This window comes from Cynocephalus volans, chromosome 1 (genome assembly GCF_027409185.1).
Source record: "Cynocephalus volans isolate mCynVol1 chromosome 1, mCynVol1.pri, whole genome shotgun sequence".
NCBI lineage: Eukaryota > Metazoa > Chordata > Mammalia > Dermoptera > Cynocephalidae > Cynocephalus > Cynocephalus volans.
In genome coordinates this window covers 198,156,791-198,178,040 of record NC_084460.1, presented here as the reverse complement: position 1 = coordinate 198,178,040, position 21,250 = coordinate 198,156,791, and the positions used below count along the sequence as shown (strand labels likewise).

Below are 21,250 nucleotides of genomic sequence, written 5' to 3'. Positions count from 1 at the left end.
GGTCCTAAGGCCAAAAAGTTTGAGAACTGGCCTAAGCCAATCATTTGGCAGAGCCAATCATCCCTCTATCAATAACTGGTGCAAGGGTGGGCAGGCTAAGTCACTTTGGCCAATGAGATGTGAGGACAGACTTGCTGGGATTTTTGTAGCTTTCTTGCTCTTAGGAAAGAACCATTGGAAGCCAGCCTGTCCCTCCTCCTGGGCAAGCAGGACTGGGGAAGACTATGACTGTAATTGCCGATGGCAGTTATATTACAACAGAAGTGTGCCAGCTTTAGGAAGAAGCCACCTGCATAGCAGGAAGAGAGATGTTAATAACTTGGTTCTTGGCGATTTTGTGGTGCAGCTTCATCAAAGAATCCTGAAGCCAAAACCCATCCCCTGTGTTCCCAGTTCCTCAAGCCATGTTTGCTTATTAAACCAGTTAGAAATTTCTGTTACTTGCAGCCCAAAGCATCCTTTTGAGCCTTCATCCTGCCACTGATCATAAGAATGTTCCTCTTAGCTTTATGGATTTTACAAATTTGATACACATAAGCCCCGATCTTCATATAAGTCAATGACAGAAACTGTTATCTGCAGAGGGCAGAGCCCACGCATCATCCCTCTGAGACCGCATGTACCCACTGATGAATCCTTGTTAAGCCAGTCCTATTATTCAATCACACCACTCTGACCAGATCTGAAGACCTTATGTAGCTCCCCCACTGGATGGCAATCCCTGGGAGGAAAGAAACTCCATTCTCTACCTTGGTCTTCTGCTCACCCTCCTTCATACAGAGCAAGACTGATGGACGATAGGGAGAGGAGTGCGAGAAATAATGCAGGAGTGGGTGTGTTCGGCCACCCAACTCCATCCTGGCTCCCTCAATTCTGCCACTCTCCCCTCCACGCTTCTCTAAAATGCCCCCACCCCACCCTCTAAGAGTCAAGTAAGCTTGGCCGCCCATATTGCCACTGGGAGTTCAGTTACTGGGACTGCTAAAAGTGCACCTCTCAGAGGGACACGCACCTTAATAGGGAGGTAGAGGATCAAGCACTGGCTCTTTTCAGAGCTAGACTTGCTTAAATCCTGCCTTTACTACTTTATCAGCATGTTCCTTAACCCCTCTGAGCTTCAGTTTCCTTATATGCAAAATGGAAAAAACAATTAACTTACAGGATTATTTTGAGGATTTAATGTAATTGTGCATTGAGCAGCTGGCACATGGTAGATCGTCAGTACAAAAATAAATATTTGGCATTGTGCTGGGCACTGGGGACGTGGAAATGAATAAGATTCTTTCTTTCTTTCTTTTTTTTTTTTTTTTTTTTTGGCCGGTAAGGGGATCGCAACCCTTGGCTTGGTGTCACCCACACCGCGCTCAGCCAGTGAGCACCCCAGCCATCCCTATATAGGATCCGAACCCTCAGCCGCGGCGCACCCAGCGCCGCTGCGCTCCCAGTGCTGCACTCACCTGAGTGAGCCACGGGGTCGGCCCTAAGATTCTTTCTGATTTGTCACAAGCCTAGACCCATGCCTGGCCCATGAGTGCTCAGTAAATGTTTGTTGAATGAATGAATGCCTTTGCTCATATTTAGTGAGAGAGATGGAGGCACATGGCACATGCTGGTCATTTTAACATATCATGGTAATGGGAGCCCTTCCTGGGGAGAGGGGAGGAAAGGACAGGCGCTGATGAACCCCAGTGGGGTGGGGTCTCGAAGGATGTGTGAGAATTGGTCAGGAAAAGAGAGAAGGAAAGGGTTCTCCAGGTGGGGGGGCCCCAACAGGGGCAAAGGCCCAGGTGGGAGGCAAGAAGACACACATGCATGAGCTTTTAGAGACAGGGCCATCCTGGGAGGGGATAGTGACTCAGAGTGAGCCAAGCTCAGGCTGGACACTGATGGTCACCCTCAGAGGGAGCTGCCGGAGGTGCCAAAGAACCTCCGTCCACAGCTCATGGCACGCATCCTCTCTGGGACTAGAACTGCCCTGCAGGACTTTCTCCTTGCTTATCACAGCCAGGAGACCCCTTTGAGAGCAAACATTTATTGAGCACTTGCTATGGCCAGGCACTCATCTCAGCACATCCATGTGTTAAATCAGTTAGTTCTCTTGACAAGTGCATGGGGTCAGAACACCATTTCCCAGATGAAAAAACTGAGGCATAGAGCAGTTAAGTCACCAGCCTGGCTCCAAGCATTCAGCTAGCACATCACTTCTCTTTCGGTTTAATGAATACATTGCCCCCAGTATCCTGGCAGCATACGGCAATTGTCACTGTGCCCAGGTCTTCCTAATCATCATCTCCGGGTTGATGGACCAGGTAGTGAAGCAGGGGTGGTGGGGGTGCAGAGGGCTGCCCCCAGGTCCTGACCACCGCCCCAGTATAGCTCCACCCTGTCCCTCTCTCAGGGCCTCATCCCATAGGCCTGCATCCCGGGGTGAGGGGAAGGAGAGAACATTGACAGGCTTACCCGCTTCTCATTGGAAGAGTCATTCACGTTAACTCCACAGGCCAGGTCAGCCCTGGGGAAGGTTTCCGACCAGCCGTCCTGTGTGCAGTTTCGGAACATGGAACCTGTGGGTGCCAAGCATCCTGCAGGTGAGCAGTGGGGACTGGGCAATTATTTTTATGGTAAAATCTATCACCACATGTAAATACTACAACCATTTTATAGTTGGGGAAACTGAGGCATGCAGTGGTTAATTCTGTTGCCCAAGGTCACACCCTTGTACATGGGGAAAAAGGGACTTGATCCCTGGGGCTCTTAACCACACACAACGTCCTCATCTCTTTTCCTACTGCCAGGTACTTTTCCCGACCCCAGGTCCTGCTACCATTTGACAGGTGGGGCCCCTCAGAGAATCTGGGGTGTTTGGCTAGGACCTGGCCCCTACCATAAGGATCTTTTCTCAGGCTCCCATTGTTACTAGTCCTGCTCCACAGAAGTTCTATGTTATATCTAACTTCACACCCTGCTCGCCTGGCCATTTGGAAACCATCAGAATGCCACTGAGATAAGCCTTCCAGGCAGCCGCCCCTCAGGGAAGGGATGGAGTTATTAGTCCTTAGCCACGATGAGGAGGCGACTCCTCTGCATGCTCTGTGTGATAAATCATGAGGCAGTGCAGTCCTCCGTCCCGCTGCTTATTGCCCTCCACGACTGGCACAAGGCTGCGGCTGGGCCCTCCAGCAGTGCGAGCAATGGTTTCCCTGCCTCCCGGTGCCTGGCCCGAGGTGCTTGCTCCTCATACGCTGGCTGGCAGGAAGGTGAATGAGTGGGGATGAAGAGCCTGCTCTGAGCTCTTCTAACAGAGAAGGAAGAGCTTTCCCACTGGAGCTTGTAGAGCAGGAGCCCAAAGACCAGGGAAGGGAGCTGCTGGCCAAGAAGGGAGTGTCAGAAGGCCACCAGGAGGAGTTTCCCTCCTTGGACTGAATGGCTCAGCTGCATTCTGTGCTCTGGGCTGTCAAGGAAGGCTGAGATCTGGGATCCTGGCCCCGGCCGGTGTGGGTGCTGCGGGGGTGCAGGGCACTGCGGGGGTGCAGGGCACTGCTTGCTGAATGCTGTGGATGGGCCCTGCTGCTCCTTTTGCTCTAACTTGAGCCCTGTCCTCGGACCCGTACCAGCCCCAGCCAGACCTGCCACACTCCTCTCCCAGGGTCTGGGCCACTGACACCCAGGGCTTAGGGTCAGACTGATTGCACTGAGCTCGAGAAAAATGGCTGACTTTTCTGAAACCAGCCACTACTCTAAGTGCTTTACATGTAGATTCTAACCAAAATCCTCACAGCACCCAGCGATGGAGGTGCTGCTGCCTATTTTACAGACCAGAAAACCAAGGCCCAGAATTGGGCCATGGTGCCCAGCCAGGATATGTCCCATCACTGTACTGCCCTCCCACCTGGCCCTCTCCCTGTGGTCCCAGGGGCAGCTTCTTGCTCCTGGAGACCACATCCTATGGGCTCGGCATGCCCAGCCTCTGAAGGCTCAGGAGGCCTGGAACACAGGTTTAGAACTAGTTCAGAGCTCAAAACTCAGCACTTCCTCTTGTTGTGACCTTAGGTGCATCCCTTCTCTATGACTCATGGGAATCGTCACCCACACTGCAAGAGTGAGCAGGAAACGTGATAGCACATGGAAAATGCCCAGGCTGGTGCCAGGCACAGGGCAGGTGCCCCAGTGCTATGCCCCTCCCTTTTTGGCCTTTCCTACATAGGCAGGAGTGGGTGGAACTTGGTGTCTTGGAATTTAGGGGAGGGGTGGGAGGCTTCTGGAACTAAATCAGGACACCAGGCTGTCAGACAGGAAAGAATGGTGGTCAAACTTAGGCTGCTTGTATAGGAAAGCCAGTTAAGGGAGCACAAACTCCCCCGAGCCCAGAGACAAAGGTTATCAGACAGTGTGTGTCTAGAGGCTGGGCTGTGTGTGGGCCCAGCCCAGTGCAGCAGGCCTGCCTGTTTGGAGACCCCTCCTCACTGACCCAGTGGGATTCCTAAGACAAATGCCTCACATGATCCAGGCTACGTGCCCAGAGCCACTGATAAGGCAGAGCTGCTGCTGATGGGGCGCTGGGCAGAGCTGCAGAGGAGATAGGGTTGGGCTGTCTCTAGGGTCTCTGGGTTCATTCCTAATAGGTAAGGGGTCCTAACCAGGTACAGGTCAATATACACCTTGAGAATCCCTGAGTAGTTGGTGTGTGTGTGTGTGTGTGTGTGTGTGTGTGTGTGTGTGTGTTGTGTATACAGTTTGGGGAAGAGCCAGTTCAAAGCTTGCATCTGACTCTCGAAAGCTCCAGGACCCTAATAAGGTTAGGAACCACTATGGCTTTACTAGATCCCCACTAAGATAGAAAAGAAAGAGGGTCAAGGCCTGGCCCTGCCCAGGATATATGTTTTTAATAAGGAGCTCTGGAAGACCAGTGCCCTTTTAAGAATCAAAGGAATGCATCCCAGAGGGAACATTCTAGGCCCGTATGAACAGAGAACTGTCTGGGGGCAGAATTCAGCCTGCAGTTTCTCCAGTCACATGGACACTCATCTTGTCTGGGCCCAAGTAGTAAGTGCCCTGAGACAGAATTAACTTATTACTCTTTTTTTTCTTCTTTCAGAAGGAGGGGTCCAGAACACCACCTTGTCCTCACTGGTGTTCCTCCCTGGGGCTGGGCGACGTCACTGAAGGGGAGCCTTCCTTCCTGAGGGAGATGCAGAGGCAGGGGTCTAATCAGAGCCAGACGCAGATCTATGGGGTGGGAAGGTGGTGTGTGGGTGGAAGCTCTTCAAGTAACTAACGAAGCTGGTAGGTCCTGACCTACGATCTTGGGCTGGCCAGTCCTGGGGCTGGGAATGAGCAGGGTGGTCCCAGGGGCCGAGTGACCCTCCCCACTGCCCGGTGGAGCAGAGCCCTGTAGGCAGTGCCTCAGTGTGGACCTGCAGCCCCATAGCGACACCATGTGGTGGCAAGAAGAAACTTCAGCAGGGGTATGCGCAGGACTCCAGCTCCCATCTTCACAGAAGGCGGCGTGCACATGGAACTGACCCCCTGAGACTCCCCTAGTGGGTTGTGAGGTGGGGCAGCCTCAAGAGGGAGACAGTGGGCTTCTATTTAATAAAGCAGATGGAAGTTTAAGCAAGTAATTGAGGAGGGATGTGACTGGACTGGCACCTTGTCACCCCTGTGGCCATGAGCCCTGACTCTGCCTGCCCCTTCTGCAAAAGGGCAGGAAGAACCGTGGCTGGGAAGACTGTGAAGGCAAGGCTGGGGAGGAGGAGAGCTTCAAGTCGTCTCCAACAGGAGGAAAATTCAGTCAGCCATGGAGGAGCACTGGACCGGAGCTGGAGACCAGGGTCTGGTTCTGGCCTTGCACTTGACCAGCTGGTTGCTCCAGGTTAGTCACATCTGGGTTAATCTCCTGTGTTTTGAGCTCCATGGACCCAAGAGACAGACATGGGGTGGGGGGAGGATCATGCCAGGAGGTAAAGATTGTTGGTAAATTTTCAGGTGTGTGCATGGCAGGAGCAGGGTGGAGAGTGGATGGGATCCAGAGGAGAGGAAGGACAAGGGAGAGGAGTGGGGAGTGAAGGACAAGAGAAGATATTTAAAAATTTATTTCCAAGCACAGCCTTACAGAACAGGTATTATTTATTCTCCCCATTTTACAGACAAGAAAATTGAGACTCAGAGACAATGAGCAACTTGGGCCCCAAGGCTGACTGGCATCCAGCGGGATGACATTTCCCCATGTCCCTTGCAATGAAGTGTCACCATGTGGCTGAAGGAATGTGGGCAGAGTGGTAACTGTCTCAGGCCTGGCCCTTCGAAACCTCCCCATGTGATCATCTGGGTCCGTCCCCTTCACCAGGCAGCTTTGAAGCTGTGTGTTGAAGCCACAGCCACAAGGTGCTGGATACTGGGATCACCATGTGGAGGAGAGCTGCCTGCTGTTCAGGAACATCTGTTTTGGACTTTACATGGACAAACATTTATTTAAGGCTTTGAGATTTGGGAGATTTGTCTGTTACAGCAGCTGGTCTTACCAAACCAGTAAGTGGAGGAGTGGAATTCAAACCAGTCTACCTAGTCCCCTCCAATTCCCATATTGTGGGGTGTTGAGTGAGACTGAGGGGGACAGTGAGCTACACAGAATGTTTCCAAATCTATGTGTGTATGTGTGTGCATGCGCGTGTGCACATGTGTCCACATGCACAAGAAAATTATGGCGAGAAGAATCTGCATGCCTCTCCCAGGCCCCACGGTCTCTGCCTCTGTGTCATCCTTTCCTTGCCTAGCTCTGGAAGGCTGGTAGGGTTTGGTGTTAAGTCACCTGTCCTGGGTCTGTTCTTGCTAAAGGGCCTCCTCAGGCAGTTTTTCCTACCCTCCATGGGTTAGAGGAGAGGGGCAGCAGGGCCAGGCCAGGGCAGGCTTTAGATTATAAAGGACGCCACTGAGGTCAGGAGCCAAAGGCCGTGAACCTACCTTATCTCCACCCAGGGTCACCCTGACCATGGGTCCATAGACCTACCTTGATCATGGCCTCAAGGACAGAGCACAGGTTTTGAAGTCAGAGAAACTGGATTTGAGTTCTAGTTTCTCCACCTGTTGCTGTGAACTTTAGGGCAAACTGCTAAACCTCTCTTAGTCCCTGCTATTATTACTCTTTCTGAGTCAAGTGATTTGTTGGGTCAAGAGAAAAGTACGTAATTTGCAGGGGTTTTGTGATGACTAAATGAGCCCAAATATACAAAAATGTCTGGCATATGGTCAACCTTTAACTAATGTGAATCAATTAAGAAAATCCTTGAAACTGGTAAGAGATCCTCCAGGAGTCCAGAGACTCCCGGGGAGCCCACAGTTTATCAGCAGCGCCTGGCAGAATGGGCACAGAGGCAGTAAGTTCTGGAAGGCCAGGCCATTTGGGAGCCTGGCACTGCCAGGGGGATTGAGTCATGGGGGGACTGGAACAAGGCACTTGGCTGCTAAGGGGTCAGAAACATAGAAGGAAGGAGGGGAACCCCTAAATAGGGGGCTTGGGGCAGAGAGGAGCAAACTCAGCTCATTTATGATCTTCCCCAGTACATTGGGACCCTGAGAGTTGAGCCCACCCCACACACCCAAGCAAGGCTGCCAACACCCAGCAAGGGTCTCCCCCACCATTTCACCCACTGCTTATCTCCAGAGAAGGTTCCTGGCCTCCTGTCTCTAGGCTAAGGCCTCACCCAGGGGACCACCCCACAGCCTCTCAACCAGGACCCTTGCATGAGTGGTCACCATTTCTGCTTGTGAGCATCCGGAGGAATCGTGGGCACTCCAATTCCACAGTCTGTCCCGGCAAAGAGGAGGGCCAACAGCTCATGTTGTCCCACAGCCCCTCACAGCCTGCCAAGAGAGCAGCAGCATCAGCAGGGATGAAGCGTGGGCTCAGGCCACCCCCACCATCCTGTCACCATCCCTAACACCCTTGCCTGCCTGGATTTCCCATTAGATAACTTTCCAATTCCCATTAGGTACTGACTCCTCGAGATCAGGGACCAGTGGTGTCTAATGTACCTTTTCATCTTCGAGGTCCTGTACTCTGCCATCTACAGGGTAGGTGCTCAGTGCTGAAGATATGAAGGAAGGAAGGAACGAAGGAAGGCACACTATCTCACATCAGCCTCACAAGTATAGGTCTGGATTTCTCTGGAGCAGAAGAGGCACATCTCTTTGCCTCAGCTTACATTAAACAACTCACAGTACAGTACAACCACCTGGGAAGCTTTAAAAATATTCATAACCAGGCCCTACACCCAGGGATTCTGATTGAATTGGTCTGAATGGGGCCTAGGCATGATATCATGTAAACCTTTCTGGATAATTCTAACATGAGAGCAGGGTTGAGAACTTTTGTCTCATGATTCTCAAACTTCAGCTTGCATCTGAATCACCCAGAGGACTTGTTAAAACACAGATTGCTCAGTAGGTCTGGAGTGGGGCCTGAGAATGTGCATTTCTAACAAGTTCCTGGGTGATGCTGATGCTGCTGGTCTAGGACCACTTGGAGAACAACTGCCCTGGCCTATGGAAACTGCTACCCCAAAGCCACCCACGCATTTGCAGAAGGAATATTGTTGAGGATGTTACTTTCTACCTCACCATATTCCCTTTATGAGGCCCCTTCCTGAAGGAGAAACTAGTCTCAGTGTAGTAAGAAGCTAAATTTTTTTGTGAAGACTAGTATACATATGTCCTTATAGACAGTGAATCTCGAAGCTGATTCCTCTTTGATGTGCCTGCTAGGAAGCTCAGAGCCAGATTTGCGGCTCACTTTTGGTAAGCGAAAGACTTGGAAATGAATCAAAAAGATTACCAGATGTCTTCAATGCAAAACTAGGCATTGTCTAAGGACAGTCTTATGGTTATCTGATTCTATGGGGTCTGGGGTCTTTTACTGTCTTTGAGCAATTTTGCAACTCTGTAAGTTGTAGGTATTGATAGCAATGCAAATGATCACTGTCTGTAGGCATGCAAATGAATTTTGTCCAGTTGCAATACTATTGACTTCACTCTCCTCCCCTTACATTCAGCCAGTTCTGCATTTATTTATAAATTCATTTTACCATTCTGCCTTATACGAGGGGTACTTCAAAAAGTTCATGGAAAGATTTGTGTTATCTTTTAATTCTATCTTTCCAAAAACTTTTTGAAGTATCCTCTTGTATGTATGGTACTTTGAATTCTCCCCAGTGGTGATATCTTACTGATTTCCTCACTAATTAAATAAAACATTTGGCAGGCATTCATTTTATATTTGTATGTGAGTTGTGATTATACCCTTTTAAAAGAATTATTTCACATAACCACCCACCAATTCTCTCAAAGCTAGTCTCAGGGGTCAGGAACCCAGGGATATTGCTTCCTGCAGGAAGCGTCTGGGAACCCATGCCATCTGGGAGGACATTATTGAAGTAAAAGGCGAAAGATTTATACGATCTGAAGAGAAACCAGAGTGTGGGACATTATTGAAGTAAATGAGTCAGGTGTCAACCACGAGGTGAGCACCAGTCACCCCTCATTGGGGAACACAGTGCAGACCACACCACCCAAAGCCATTCAGAAAAAGCCAGTACTCTTGAGTCCACAGAGTTGGGATCAAGTCCGGCCTCCCCACACTAGCTGTACCAGCCCATCTCCTCCTGTGGGAACAAATGGCCCATCCTGAGGGTGTCAAGAGGATGAGCTCAAAGCCCACACATAAAGCCGTGCACAGTAGGTGCTGGTGAATGGCAGTCCCTTCCCACTGCCTTCCCCAGGCCCGGTCCTGGCATCTGGATGGTAGGCTGCACTGGCTCCTCTGAATTGCAATTTCTAGCTCTGGGGACTGGGAGATGGGTACAGTCTGCAGGGATCATTGGAGTATCCAGAGGGCAAAATCCCAGTTTTTTTAAAGAGCAAGAGTCTATTTTTGGCATTTTAATTCAACCAGGTTCAAAGCATCAATATCCACCTTGAGCCCTTCCTCCTCTCTAGGTGAAGTCTCCCTGGTAACCTGTCTCGCTGCAGAGGTTCTGACCCTCCGGCCTGCATCAGAATCAGCCAGGAGCACGTCCACCGGGCAGCACTCTGGGCCCCACCCCAAGAGATTCTAATACAGTCTTTCTGAGGCCAGGCCCAGGAATCTGCATTCTAAGAACTCTCCAGAGATGCTGCTGTATGTGGTCATCAGGTCTTGCTTTGAGAATCTCCTCCCACAGCTGACGGCCCCATTTCTGGGCTCAGCCCTACCCCTGGCTCCCAGGAGCGGTTCTGAGATGGTGAGACAGGCAGCCATGGGCCTGCCTCCTGAGGCCGGGAGGTCACTGTCGGTCAGTGGCTCTACTTTGGTGCCTGGATGGCTCCCCCAACACCAGGCGGACAGCCCACAAGAGCAGGAGACTGTCTGACTGACCACTGTGGGAGCTCTGTGCCCACAGTGGGCCTGAAAAGCGCAGGTGCTAAACACACAGACGAATGGAGATGGGTGAATGCTGGGCCTCCGGCTCCTGGTCACACATCCCTCATGACTTCTAAATTCCATAGCCAGGTCCTAGCCTTCCAGTCCTCTGCTTCCAGCTCTGATTTGGTGCAAATGGGGAGAAACCTTGTGCTCCACACACCCAGCTCATTTAATCCCACAGCAGTGCTCTGGGCTGCCTGGCTGGACCCCCATTATACAAATGGGGCCATCACACAGAGAGAGGAGAAGCGGCTTCCCAGGTCACAAAGCTGGGAAATGGCAGGGCTGAGAGCTGTCTCTGCATAGCCCGCCCATAGGTGTGCCACCTCACAGCCCCTGCCACTGACCTGTCTCCATGTGGCACCAAACTCAACTTTCTGGTGTCCTCCTTGCTAGAGCCAGGCTCAGAGGACTGGAGAGAGGCAAGGAGGTGGGGGGAGATACACAAGTCTGCAGTGGGAGACGGATGGGGAGGTGGGAAGCTAGGGCAGGTGTGGCCTGACTCGGTGGCCCCGAGGAGGGGCCCAGGCCTAGAGCAGGATGCCTGGGTGGGGCTTTGAAGGCGGTGCAGCCCTTGGGGTGACAAAGGCAGGCTATGGGGCTGGGCAAGGGTGGTGGGGGGTTGGAGGAGAGAAACTTTGGGACACAGAGGGCGGGGTTTGGATGGAGCTCCCACAGGACAGTGAAAACATCTAACAGGCCAAGGACCAGGTGTCTGTCCTTCAAGGAATATGAGAGATGAGAACGCCCTTGGATATTCCTGAATCTTCACCCCGAATCTCACAGTGAGCCCTGCCAGAAGAGGGGCTCGAGCATCTCTCTATCTGAACTTCCCCCAGAACACCCAGGGGGCTAGTTGTCCCAATTCCTGCTGTGGAAGCTGCTCGCCAAGTGTGAGCAGGGTCTCCCGGAACTCGGCAGGCCCTGGGTGACACCGGGCCTCCCGGGGACTCTTGGGATGGTAACTTGGTCCTGGGAGGGCCCTTGACAAATGAACCACTGTGTATCTCCACTCTGGGCTATTCCAGTGTCTGGAGTCCCAAGAGGCAAAGGCTGACCCCAGCTCCTCTCTCCTGTGCAGACGTCTCGGTGCGGCAGCAGAATGCCTGCTTACAGAACAGCCTCCCTGCCAGCTCGGCCAGCTCCCCTTGTACTGGAAGCAGTGGGGGCACTTCCAGAGCTTGGAAAAATGCAAGAGCCTCTTACCTCACTCGGAGAAATGGACTCAGGGCTGGCTAGGGCTCGCCAGATCAGCCAAGACACTGGCCAAAGGCTCCAGTCTATGAAGCCAAATGACCCATGCCTGGTTGGCCAGACAGATGCAGAGGGTGCAAGGACATGTGAGAGGTGTCCTGACCTGGGTCACATCAGGGAGGGCCCCCAGGGACACCCAGCTTGGTACTGTCAGAGGGCAGGGCAGGGCAGAAGTGCCTGGGATTGAGGGGTGAGAGGGGAGTAGGATCCCTTTCGAGTAAATGGGGTCCCCCTGCCAACTGACTCACGGCCACACCCTTCATGTTAGCCATGGATAGAGAAAAGGCACTCGGGCTGAGGATGGGGCTATGCCTGGCCTGTGCTGGACACCCATCAGACGTTCAGGAGCTGAAGCACATAGCAGCCCACAGGTCACTGCTCCGTGGTACAGATGGGTTACAAAGCCACAAGAGGCAAAGTGACAAGTGCAGGGTGACAGAGATCCTAATGGCAGAGCTGGGATCTCACCCAGCCTTCCTGTCTCCCCAGCCCAGGAAGGCTGACCCTTGGTGGTAGCGGACCTTGCTGCTAACCCCACATGGCATTGCCCATTTCCAGAGCACCTGTGATGTGGTCTTACTCTTTCCCATACTTGGGGCTTCATATGCACTTTTTAGAGAATTTAATATGTATTAGAAAAATTACAAAGCTAGCATATAGTATCTGTGATTTTATTGCTGCTATTATTTAAGATGAGGCTAAGTTTTTTAAAAGTCCATTGATTAAAAGAAGAAAATAAGAAGGAAATCATAGCACAGGTAGCCCACGGCTGTAGCCGGGCTGGAGGGAACGCGGCGCGGGGAGCTGGGCGTCTCTGTAGCTTCCCCGTCCTCTAGGTCAAGCAGGAATGGGAGGCAGGGAGGGTGCTCCTGCTCAGCAACTGACATCCTGGTCTGGCTCTGGCCTTCCCTGGGGAGCTCTGGCAGGGAAGGAACACAGCCCAGCACTGGGGTGGCTGTGGGGTCCTGGGGCAGTTTTAGATCCAGAGCAGCAAACCTCACCGCCAGCATTAGGAGTCAGGGGGATTCAGTGAGATGAGGGATAGGGACCTTCGTACAAGCCACAAGGGTTGGCTGCTGCCTCTGGAGAGGCAGGTACAGAACACAGTGGAGGGCCTGCCTCCCCACCCCTCTGCCATCTCTTATGGTCACCTGTCACCACCAAGTGCCTGGCTGGAAGGGAGGGGACGGAAGGCTGGGGAAGTTTAAGTGGGGAAATAAGCAAAAACTATGCTTGGCCACAAATACCATCTGGGGGGACACGGGCTGCCTCCCTGAGTGCCCATGGCCTGAGAGGACAGCATGGGCATGCCACTTATGTGCCTCAGTTTCTTCACCTATAAAATGGGCATAGTAATATTCCCCAGGATTTTTGTGAGAATTATACGATTTGTGTGCAGCAAAATTATTTTTTTCTATCTATTAACTTCTGGGTTTTTTTTTTTTCTCTCTCTCTCTCTCTCTCTCTCTCTTCTTTTCTCTCTCCTTCCTCCTCAACTTGCTGGTTCAAAGTCTCAGAGGAGGGCAGGAAAACTTACAGTCTGCCTAGCTTGGGTTTTCAAAGGCCCCTGGGGGATGAAGAGGTATTCTGGTACAATGAAAACACTTTCTGGTGTAATGAAAACACTTGGGAGAAAACAGAAAAGGAGGAGTAAGACTTCCCCAAGGCTGGGGAGAAATGGAGGGGAAGTGTTGAGCAGGGTCATGGAAGTTTCCAGAAAGAGGCATGAGCGACCTGCTGCCCAGCCTGCCCAGGTGGCAGAATGGCCCAGAGGAGAAATGGTTCTGGGGACACATCTAGACAAGCAAACCACAGACAGCTTTGCAGAACCTGTGCTTCCCAGAAAAGCACAGAGGGCCATGTGGCCAGGGGCAGGGGTCCGTTAGTCACCCTCCATGTGGAGCAAAGCTTGAACTTTGAGAGGGGCTAGCACAAACGTTATGGTGCTATGTGAATCTTCAGCACTCTGAGAAAGCCGGGGAAACGATCCAGAAAATACCAAGGCTTTACGTTTCTGCTGTCCTAGGAGGATGGAGTCAGAATTAGAGTCATAGGAAGTACAGAAAGTTCGATTTTCACCCAATGAAGTTTATAGGTGAAGATCTGTCTTCTTTATGTTTATGAGGCCCTCGGCCCCGAGCCAAGCCCAAAGCACACACTCAGCAAATCAGCTTCTTTTGTCCTGCACACTGGGATAGAGAGGTGTAGGGTGGAGAGGGGAGAGGAAAGGGGTCAGGCGGTCCAAGAGGGCATAACAGTGACTCGGGGATGTCTAGATCTCTACCCAGCATGGTGCCCTCTGCTACCTACAAGTCTCCCCTGTGTTCACCCAGAGTGGGCCTTCCATCCTCCAGTCCTTGATTTATTTATAAATGAGCTCAGATGGCCTGACTATAACCGGTGACTGTTTCTGGGGCTATGTGTCAGGCTGCAGTGACATGGGACCGCCAGAGACATGCTGGATCAGGCCACCAGGGTGGTGGGTGCTCTGCACCCCTCCAGGCCCCTGCTGCCTCCTTCGCCTGCTGATAGAGATCGCCAGGGAATCCCCAGCTGCTCCTTGCCTCGCCCCACGTGCTCTTCTCTATCTCCTGCTTCTGTCTGCGTTAGCTCTTTCTTCTGCCCGGGGACTGCCATATGCGTCTCCCAGGCACTTGCACCACCTGGTCACCTCCATCCACCACTTTGTCCTCCCCGAGACCCCTCGGGAGTTCAGGATGAGCTCCTGCACAGCAGCCTATTTCCCAGCTTTGTCGTGTCTCCCTTTGCCTTTCTCAGCCGACCCCTGGCCCCATGCCTAGGCCATCCACGGGGCAGCCTGGTGAGGTTTCTTTGGCTTTGCTAATGACCTGACCTACAGTCTTTTGGTCAAGAAAGGTGCTGAGCTCCTTTATGACAGCTGGAGCACACACAGAAGTGTGGTCAGGGTGGGGTTACAGGAACTGGAGTATCAGTGTGGCAAAGAAAGGTGTTTAAAACCATATCACAGGAGCAACCAGTAAAGAGTCTAGGGGTGTTTATTTTTAAACCAAGAAGCACAAGCTTCCATGGGATGTCTTGAGAATAGTGAGTTCCCCACCACTGAAGTATTCAAGCAGAGAGGGTCATGGAATTAGGAGACTGGGAAGAGCATCACACACTGAATGAAGCTGCACTAGAGGAGATGAAGGAAACTCTGAATTCTGAGGCTGAGTGGCCTCTTCTCTGGAGCAGGCTGGCACATCTCCCAGCAAGAGGCCAGCTCCGGGCAAGCTTCTGAGCACCGGGAGTGAAGTCCTTCCCTCCCAGGGTCTACACCAACAGTGCACTGCCCCTGGGGCCCCTGCTCATCTACCACAAGACTTTGTGCTCTCCTGGCCTAGAGCTCTTCATTTCATGCCACCCGTCACATTAATTGGCATCAACAATCTCTCTCTTTCTCTCTCTCTCTTTTTTTTTTTTTCCTGATGGAAAACCCTTCTTGGGAGGATGAGCATGTCAGTCATTCACAGCTCAGTCATGCTGAGTTTGATCAGACTGGATTGTAAACTAGAAAATACTCAGGATTTAGAGTCAAAAGATTTGGGCTGAGAGTCCTGTTCCAGTTCTGTGTGATCCTGGGCCTCTCGGAGCCTTGGTTTTCTCATCTGTGAAATAGGGGTGATAATAGTACTCACTGCACAGTTATTTTAAGAACCAAAATTTTTAAATTGTCTAAAATGTTATACAAACCTAATGTATGTATTTCTGAAAAATGAGCCAAGATCAGTTGTGCCAAGGGAAGGATGGGCAGAGGTGAGCTGTGGGCTGCACGGGGCTGGTCCAGGGCAGCAGAGGGCGTTTGGCTGCCACAGGGCATCAGGAGACCGGGGAATCCAGAGAGAGCTGGGCACATTTGTTAGAGAAGACCACATTAAACACCAGCACCTAGGAAGTACTGATTTATGCTACACTGTGGACAAACCTTGAAAACATGCCCAGTGGAACAAGACACAAAAGGTCACACATTGTATGATTCCATTTAAATGAAATGTCCAGAGTCAGCAAATCCATAGAGACAGAAAGTAGATTAGTAATTGCCAGCAGCTGGGGAGAGGGAAGGAAGAGGAGTGATTATTTTATGGGTACAGGGCTTTATTTTGGGGTGATGAAAATATTTTGGAACTAGATAGAGGTAGTTGCATAGCATTGTGAATGTACTAAACACCATTGAATTGTTCCATTTAAAATGGTTAATTTGATGTTATGTGAATTTCATCCCAATAAAAAAGATACCAAAAAAAAAAAAGCCTGTTTCCTCCTGCCCACTCATTGGGGAGTTGGCAACCAGCTGGACAGAGACAAGAAGGAAAGGGATGGATGGCATGTCCGCATTTGAAGAAGAGGACACTAAGGACCAGAGAAGAACAGTGTCTTCGAGGTCGCACAGCACCTACTAGACAGAGCAGGACACATGCTCAGGTCAGTCCGACTGCCAAACCCACGCCTTTCCTGCCACCATGCTGTCCCTCTGGAGCATTCTTCCCCTACGGCGAGCCAGAGCTTTGCCTTCCACCAGCCCGCTCTGAGGGGGTATTGGCTTCTGTAAACAGAGTAATAAATAGCCCAGCGGAGCAGGCCACGCAGCTATTAGCGTGACCCTGAAACATCCCCACAAGATGCCTGGAAGGCCTTGGCCGCCTGACCTGGAATAGCTGAACAGTTAATTTTTTATCTGTGATAAGTGTGTCAGGCTCAGTGACAGCTTCGTGAGTGGTGTTTCCTGTGACTCCTCCAGGGTTCAAACATTAACCTCCACCCCAGGGAGGACCAGGCAGCTTAACCATTAACTATGTGCCCCCAGCAGAGTCCCGCCAGCCCCTTCCCAGCTCGGGTACCAGGACAGAGCCTCAGCACGATGGGGGACCTCTGGGCTGGGTGCCTCAGCCAAGCTCCTCAGGATCTGCTGCAGGGAGCAGTCTGGGGCAGGCGACAGGGTTGGGCTTGCCTGCCTGGTTCTGCTGCAGACATGGGGGACTGAGCCCACTCCCCAACAGCTCTAACCCTTTGCCATCTCTCCTCTCTTCTCAGTCTTTTAGGGAATTTTCTCCTCAGCCGCCACATGCATTCAACACTCCCCAATGGGTTCCTTGGCCCTGCTTTCCTAACAGCAGAGCAGAGCAGGCATGAAGACTTTTCCAACAGGCAGGGTGCTCAGACATCCTCCACCTGAGGGTTCTAATGTTTTCAAAGCAACAGACCCCTTTTCCTAAATGAAAACTGCAGAAGCCAACATGCAACACAGACCCAAATGGCCCGAATGTTTGTAGTGGGGTGGAGCCAGCCCTTCTTGGTTCTGCTGCCCGGGCCTTGCCCAGCAGTCTCAACCATTACAAAGCCAGCACAGCTCTTTTCTCATGAAGACAGTGAGGTCCAGAAGAGAGGGTGTGGTCAGAACCTTGTCCAGGTCTCCTCAGTGAGTGTAAGGCAGAACCCGGCAGGCATCCATTAAGAGCTTTCTCAGCCCTGGATGTACCTGGGAAGCCTTAGGAGATAACCAGTCCTGCTCAGATCAGTCAACCCAGAGTCTGGGCATGAGCATGTTTACAACTTCCCCCAAGTAATGCACATGTGCAGTTGGCCTTGAGAGGGTGACTGGGCAAGTGGTTTACGGGAGAGGCACGACCACAGGGAGGGCTGAGTGTGCAGGTGGGCAGAGGGCCTAAGTGGACCCCAGCCATCCATGGCAGAAGTCAGCCTGGTTGCACCAAGAAGCTGCGACAGAGAGGCCATGAAAGAAGCTCTCTACTATGACGAGACGCCCTGCCTTCAAGTGTTAACTCATTCATTCCCTATGACAGCATCATAAAGTCCATGAGATTATTACCCACGTTAAAATGGGCAAGTTGAGGAGCAGAGGAGGGAAGCCTCTAGCCCAAGACCATCAGCGAGGAAGCAGCAGTGCTGAGATCCCCGCTGGCTTCAGCCTGGAACTCAAGCCCCTGCCTGCGCTAATCTCCCCAGATCCAGCCTGGGAGTGGCCTCATGACAGATCTGCTTCTCCCGCCTTTATAAGCAAGTCTACTCCTTGCACTGCTGGAGCCCAACAGGACATCGGGGCACCCAGAAGGTGAGCAGGAGGTCCCGGCCAATGGAGTCACCTGGTCAGAGGCTGGGTTAGGGTGGATGGAGCCAGCTCAATGCTCCTTATGGGAGGACCGAAGGGGACAAGAGGCTTGCCTCTCTCCCTGCAAGTCAGACCTGGACAGCATCCCTCTAAGGGTGAAATGGGCTAAACTCAGCTAATCTATTACCAGCTGGCCATGCTGGGGGCAGCCATGTCCTCTGTGGGGGCCTTGCCAATCTGAAAGGTTCTGCCTTCTCCCCCACTCTCTCCTTGGGGCCAACCCTCTTTTGTTTTCTCCTTCCTCCCTGCTCTCAGTCAAGTATCTGCCCTCATTCATTCACTCAGCAAGTCAGTCAACAAACACACTGAGTACTCAGTCTATGCAGGTGCTGTGCGAAGCACTGGGGAGGAAGAGAAAAGTGTTACCATCCCTACGTTGGGCTGGGACAGAGATAGTCCAGCAAACATGTCTTTACAATGTAGTGCAGATGTGCCTGGAGAGAGAAAAGAGGGCTCTGTGGGAGTCGGGGTGGCCAGTAAACCAGAGGAGCTGTGGGCATTCAGGACATCACGTCTAGAGAAGTCTGAAAGGCGGGTGGTCAGCAGCATGAAGGAGAGGGAATGGTGTTGTAGCAGATGGATCAGCATGTGCAAAGGCCCAAGGCGTGGGAGACACAGACACAGCAGGAAATTGCAAGCATTGGTTGAGCTGAGTGGTAGTGCATGAGGTGGAGGCGTGGACAAGAGCTGGATTAGAAGCCCTCGAGGTCTCATCCTGGAACCACTGTAGAGCAATGGGACATTTTAAACACATCAGTGATGAAAATAACCATCCCTTACTTCTCAGTGTGAACTGAAGTTCACCATCGTCTCTCCCAGAGGCTCAGCATTCTAGGCCTCATCTCTCAGGGTGCCTTGTGGCTGGAGTTTTAGGCCTTCTCCGTGGGAACATGTAGGTGGAGGCCAGCTGTGTATTCTGTTGCACCCCAGACTGGCCCTGTCAATGTCTTGCTTTCTGCTGTTCCAGACACAGTTTTGGGGAGTGGCAGGAGGGCCCGGGAAATGAGGAGGCTATCCGTGGTGCCCCCATGACCGCCATGAGACCACTGTCTGGCTCTCACAAACAGCTGTCAGAGCCAGTAGAGGGGAAGGAAGAGTCATCCATCCTGTCCCTGTCCATTGTGCGGTGGCTGAGTGAACTGGCTAAAGCACAGCATTTGCGGTGTCCGCACTGACTCTCCTTTTGCCTCTGGCTGCTCCAGACTGTGAGTGCTGGGGAGCGCGAGGCTCGCCTCTGGGTCTGCTCCTCTTCCCCCTCCCATACTCACTCCTAGTGCAACCTCAGCCTCTCTTGGCACCTGTACAGAAGTTTGTGCCCAGCCCTAACCCTCCTTTGAAGTCTCAGCTCCCTACGTCTATAACTGAACTCCTCTCCCCCCAGATGCCTGCTCTCCCTTCGCCCCTTCCCCCCATTACTCAAGTCGCATACCTGAGGGTCATCCTGGATTCTCTCTCTCCCACCTCACCCCGGATCCAATTCATCGCCATTTCTGGTCAATGTTACCATCCAAGCAGCTCTCACATGTGTCTACTTCTCTCCACCTCCACCACCCCTTCAGAGCAGACCCTGCCTCATCTCCCTTAGTCTTTGCCTTTTCTGTGCACACCAACCTCACTTTCAAATGCTAGCTCCTGATCCCTTGGTCTGGGGGCTTTCTCCAGCTATTAGAGCCAACTTTGTCCCCAAGCCCAGCAGGCTGGAAGTGGAAGAGAATGAATGCTGCTTCCCCAGAAGCAGCCCTCACCTCTGACTGATGGGGAGTTGGTGGATAAATACCCTTTGCTACTGGGAGGAACGTGTTCCACGCTGGCTCCTTGAGTGTCCCAGGGGGTTCAGCTCAGTCGCTCACAGTGATAATACAATGCTTACCAGCTTCCTTCCCTGCTCCGTCTCAGTTCCCACATCCCTGCTGATCTTGCCCAGAATCATCTGCTTTTGGGGAATCCAAAGACACCCTATCTAGTCCCAGTGACCACTGTCTCTTGCTCAGACCACCTCTTAGTGGGTCTCCCCGAATCACTCATGACCTACTCCAAGCCACCTTCAACACTGTAGCAAGGATGGTCGTTTCATCACACAGATTATCACACCACTCACTTCTTAAGACTTTCCAGGGATTTCTGTCACTCTCACAATCAGGACGAAACTGCTTCACGTGGCCGAGAAGACCCAGGTGCCATGGCCCTGCTGTTCCTTGAGCTGGTCTTGCAGCCGACTCCCTCGCATCTTTGTGCCTGGTAACCATGACACTTGCTCAGACCTGGGCTCAGGCATCATTTCCTCAAGACAGCCCTCACAGAGTCCCAGTCCAAGTCCAGATTCCGGGCTACACACTCAGGCAGAGCTGGATACTATGCTCACCTCACTGTCCCTTGCATACAGTGATGATCTGATTCACAGCTCCCTCACAGGACAGTCAGGATGGGCCTGGCAGAGACTGCCCATTGCCATTCTTCTCTTCTTCCTCACTAGCATAACCTGATGTTGTTCAAGGCAGCCACATGCACAGCTAAAAACTTCCATCTCCAGCCTCTGTTGCAGCCAGGGGTGGCTATGCAGTCAGTTCCAGCCATGAAACGACAGCAGAAGCCACCCGGAGAGTTTTAGGAAAAATTGGCTTCCTACTATATCTCACCCTTCTGTCTCAGCCTTTTTTCTGTTGCTCATAACAGAACACCTGAAACTGGGTAATTTATAAAGAAATGAAATTTATTTCTTACAGTTTTGGAGACTGGAAAGTCCAATGTCAAAGAGGTGCATCTAGGGAGGGCCTTCTCCCTGATAGGGACTCTGCAGAATCCCGTGGTGGTGCAGAGCATCACCTGGTGAAAGGCAAGAGTGAGCTAACATGCTCACTTAGGTCTCTCTCTTCTTCCAAAGCCACCAGTTCCACTCCCATGATATCCCATTAATCCATTAATCCATGAAGGGATTAATCAATTCCTCCCAAAGGAATTGATTAATCACTTCCCAAAGGCCCCGCCTCTCAGCACTGCCACACTGAGGATTAAGTTTCAACATGTATTTTGGAGGGAATATTCAAAAAATAGCACCTTTCTTCTTGTGAATTTTTTCTTTGTCCTGCCAGAAACCTGAATACTCTCCTGTCCTCCCTGTAGTGCAGCAGCCATTGTATGATCATGAGTGCAGAGTCGCACATGAAGCCAAAAGACAGAGGAATCTGGAATATATGACGTCTTGGAACTTTGCACCAGCTCTGAACTTTTTGTAAGGCACAACAAACAAATTCCTATTTGGTGAAACCAGTTTATCAATCTTCTGCCACATGCTGCCCTGCACATTCCTAACTGATAAGAGAGGGGTCTACGTTCCTTCTTTCTTACCATTGTATCTTTTATTCTCTCCATTCTCACCTGACACCAGTAAGCACCAA

At 51.7% G+C, this 21,250-nt stretch overlaps 1 protein-coding gene across 1 annotated transcript in view; it reads right to left on the bottom strand.

The window, feature by feature from the left end:
- Positions 1-21,250, bottom strand: part of SCTR (secretin receptor) — a 69,173-nt gene that overhangs the window by 26,228 nt on the left and 21,695 nt on the right. Inside the window, exons 4-5 of the mRNA XM_063084489.1 lie at positions 7,753-7,860; positions 2,461-2,564 (exon numbers count right to left, since the gene is read on the bottom strand). Coding sequence (XP_062940559.1) covers positions 2,461-2,564; positions 7,753-7,860 — 212 coding nt within the window. The remainder of the gene's footprint in view (positions 1-2,460; positions 2,565-7,752; positions 7,861-21,250) is intronic.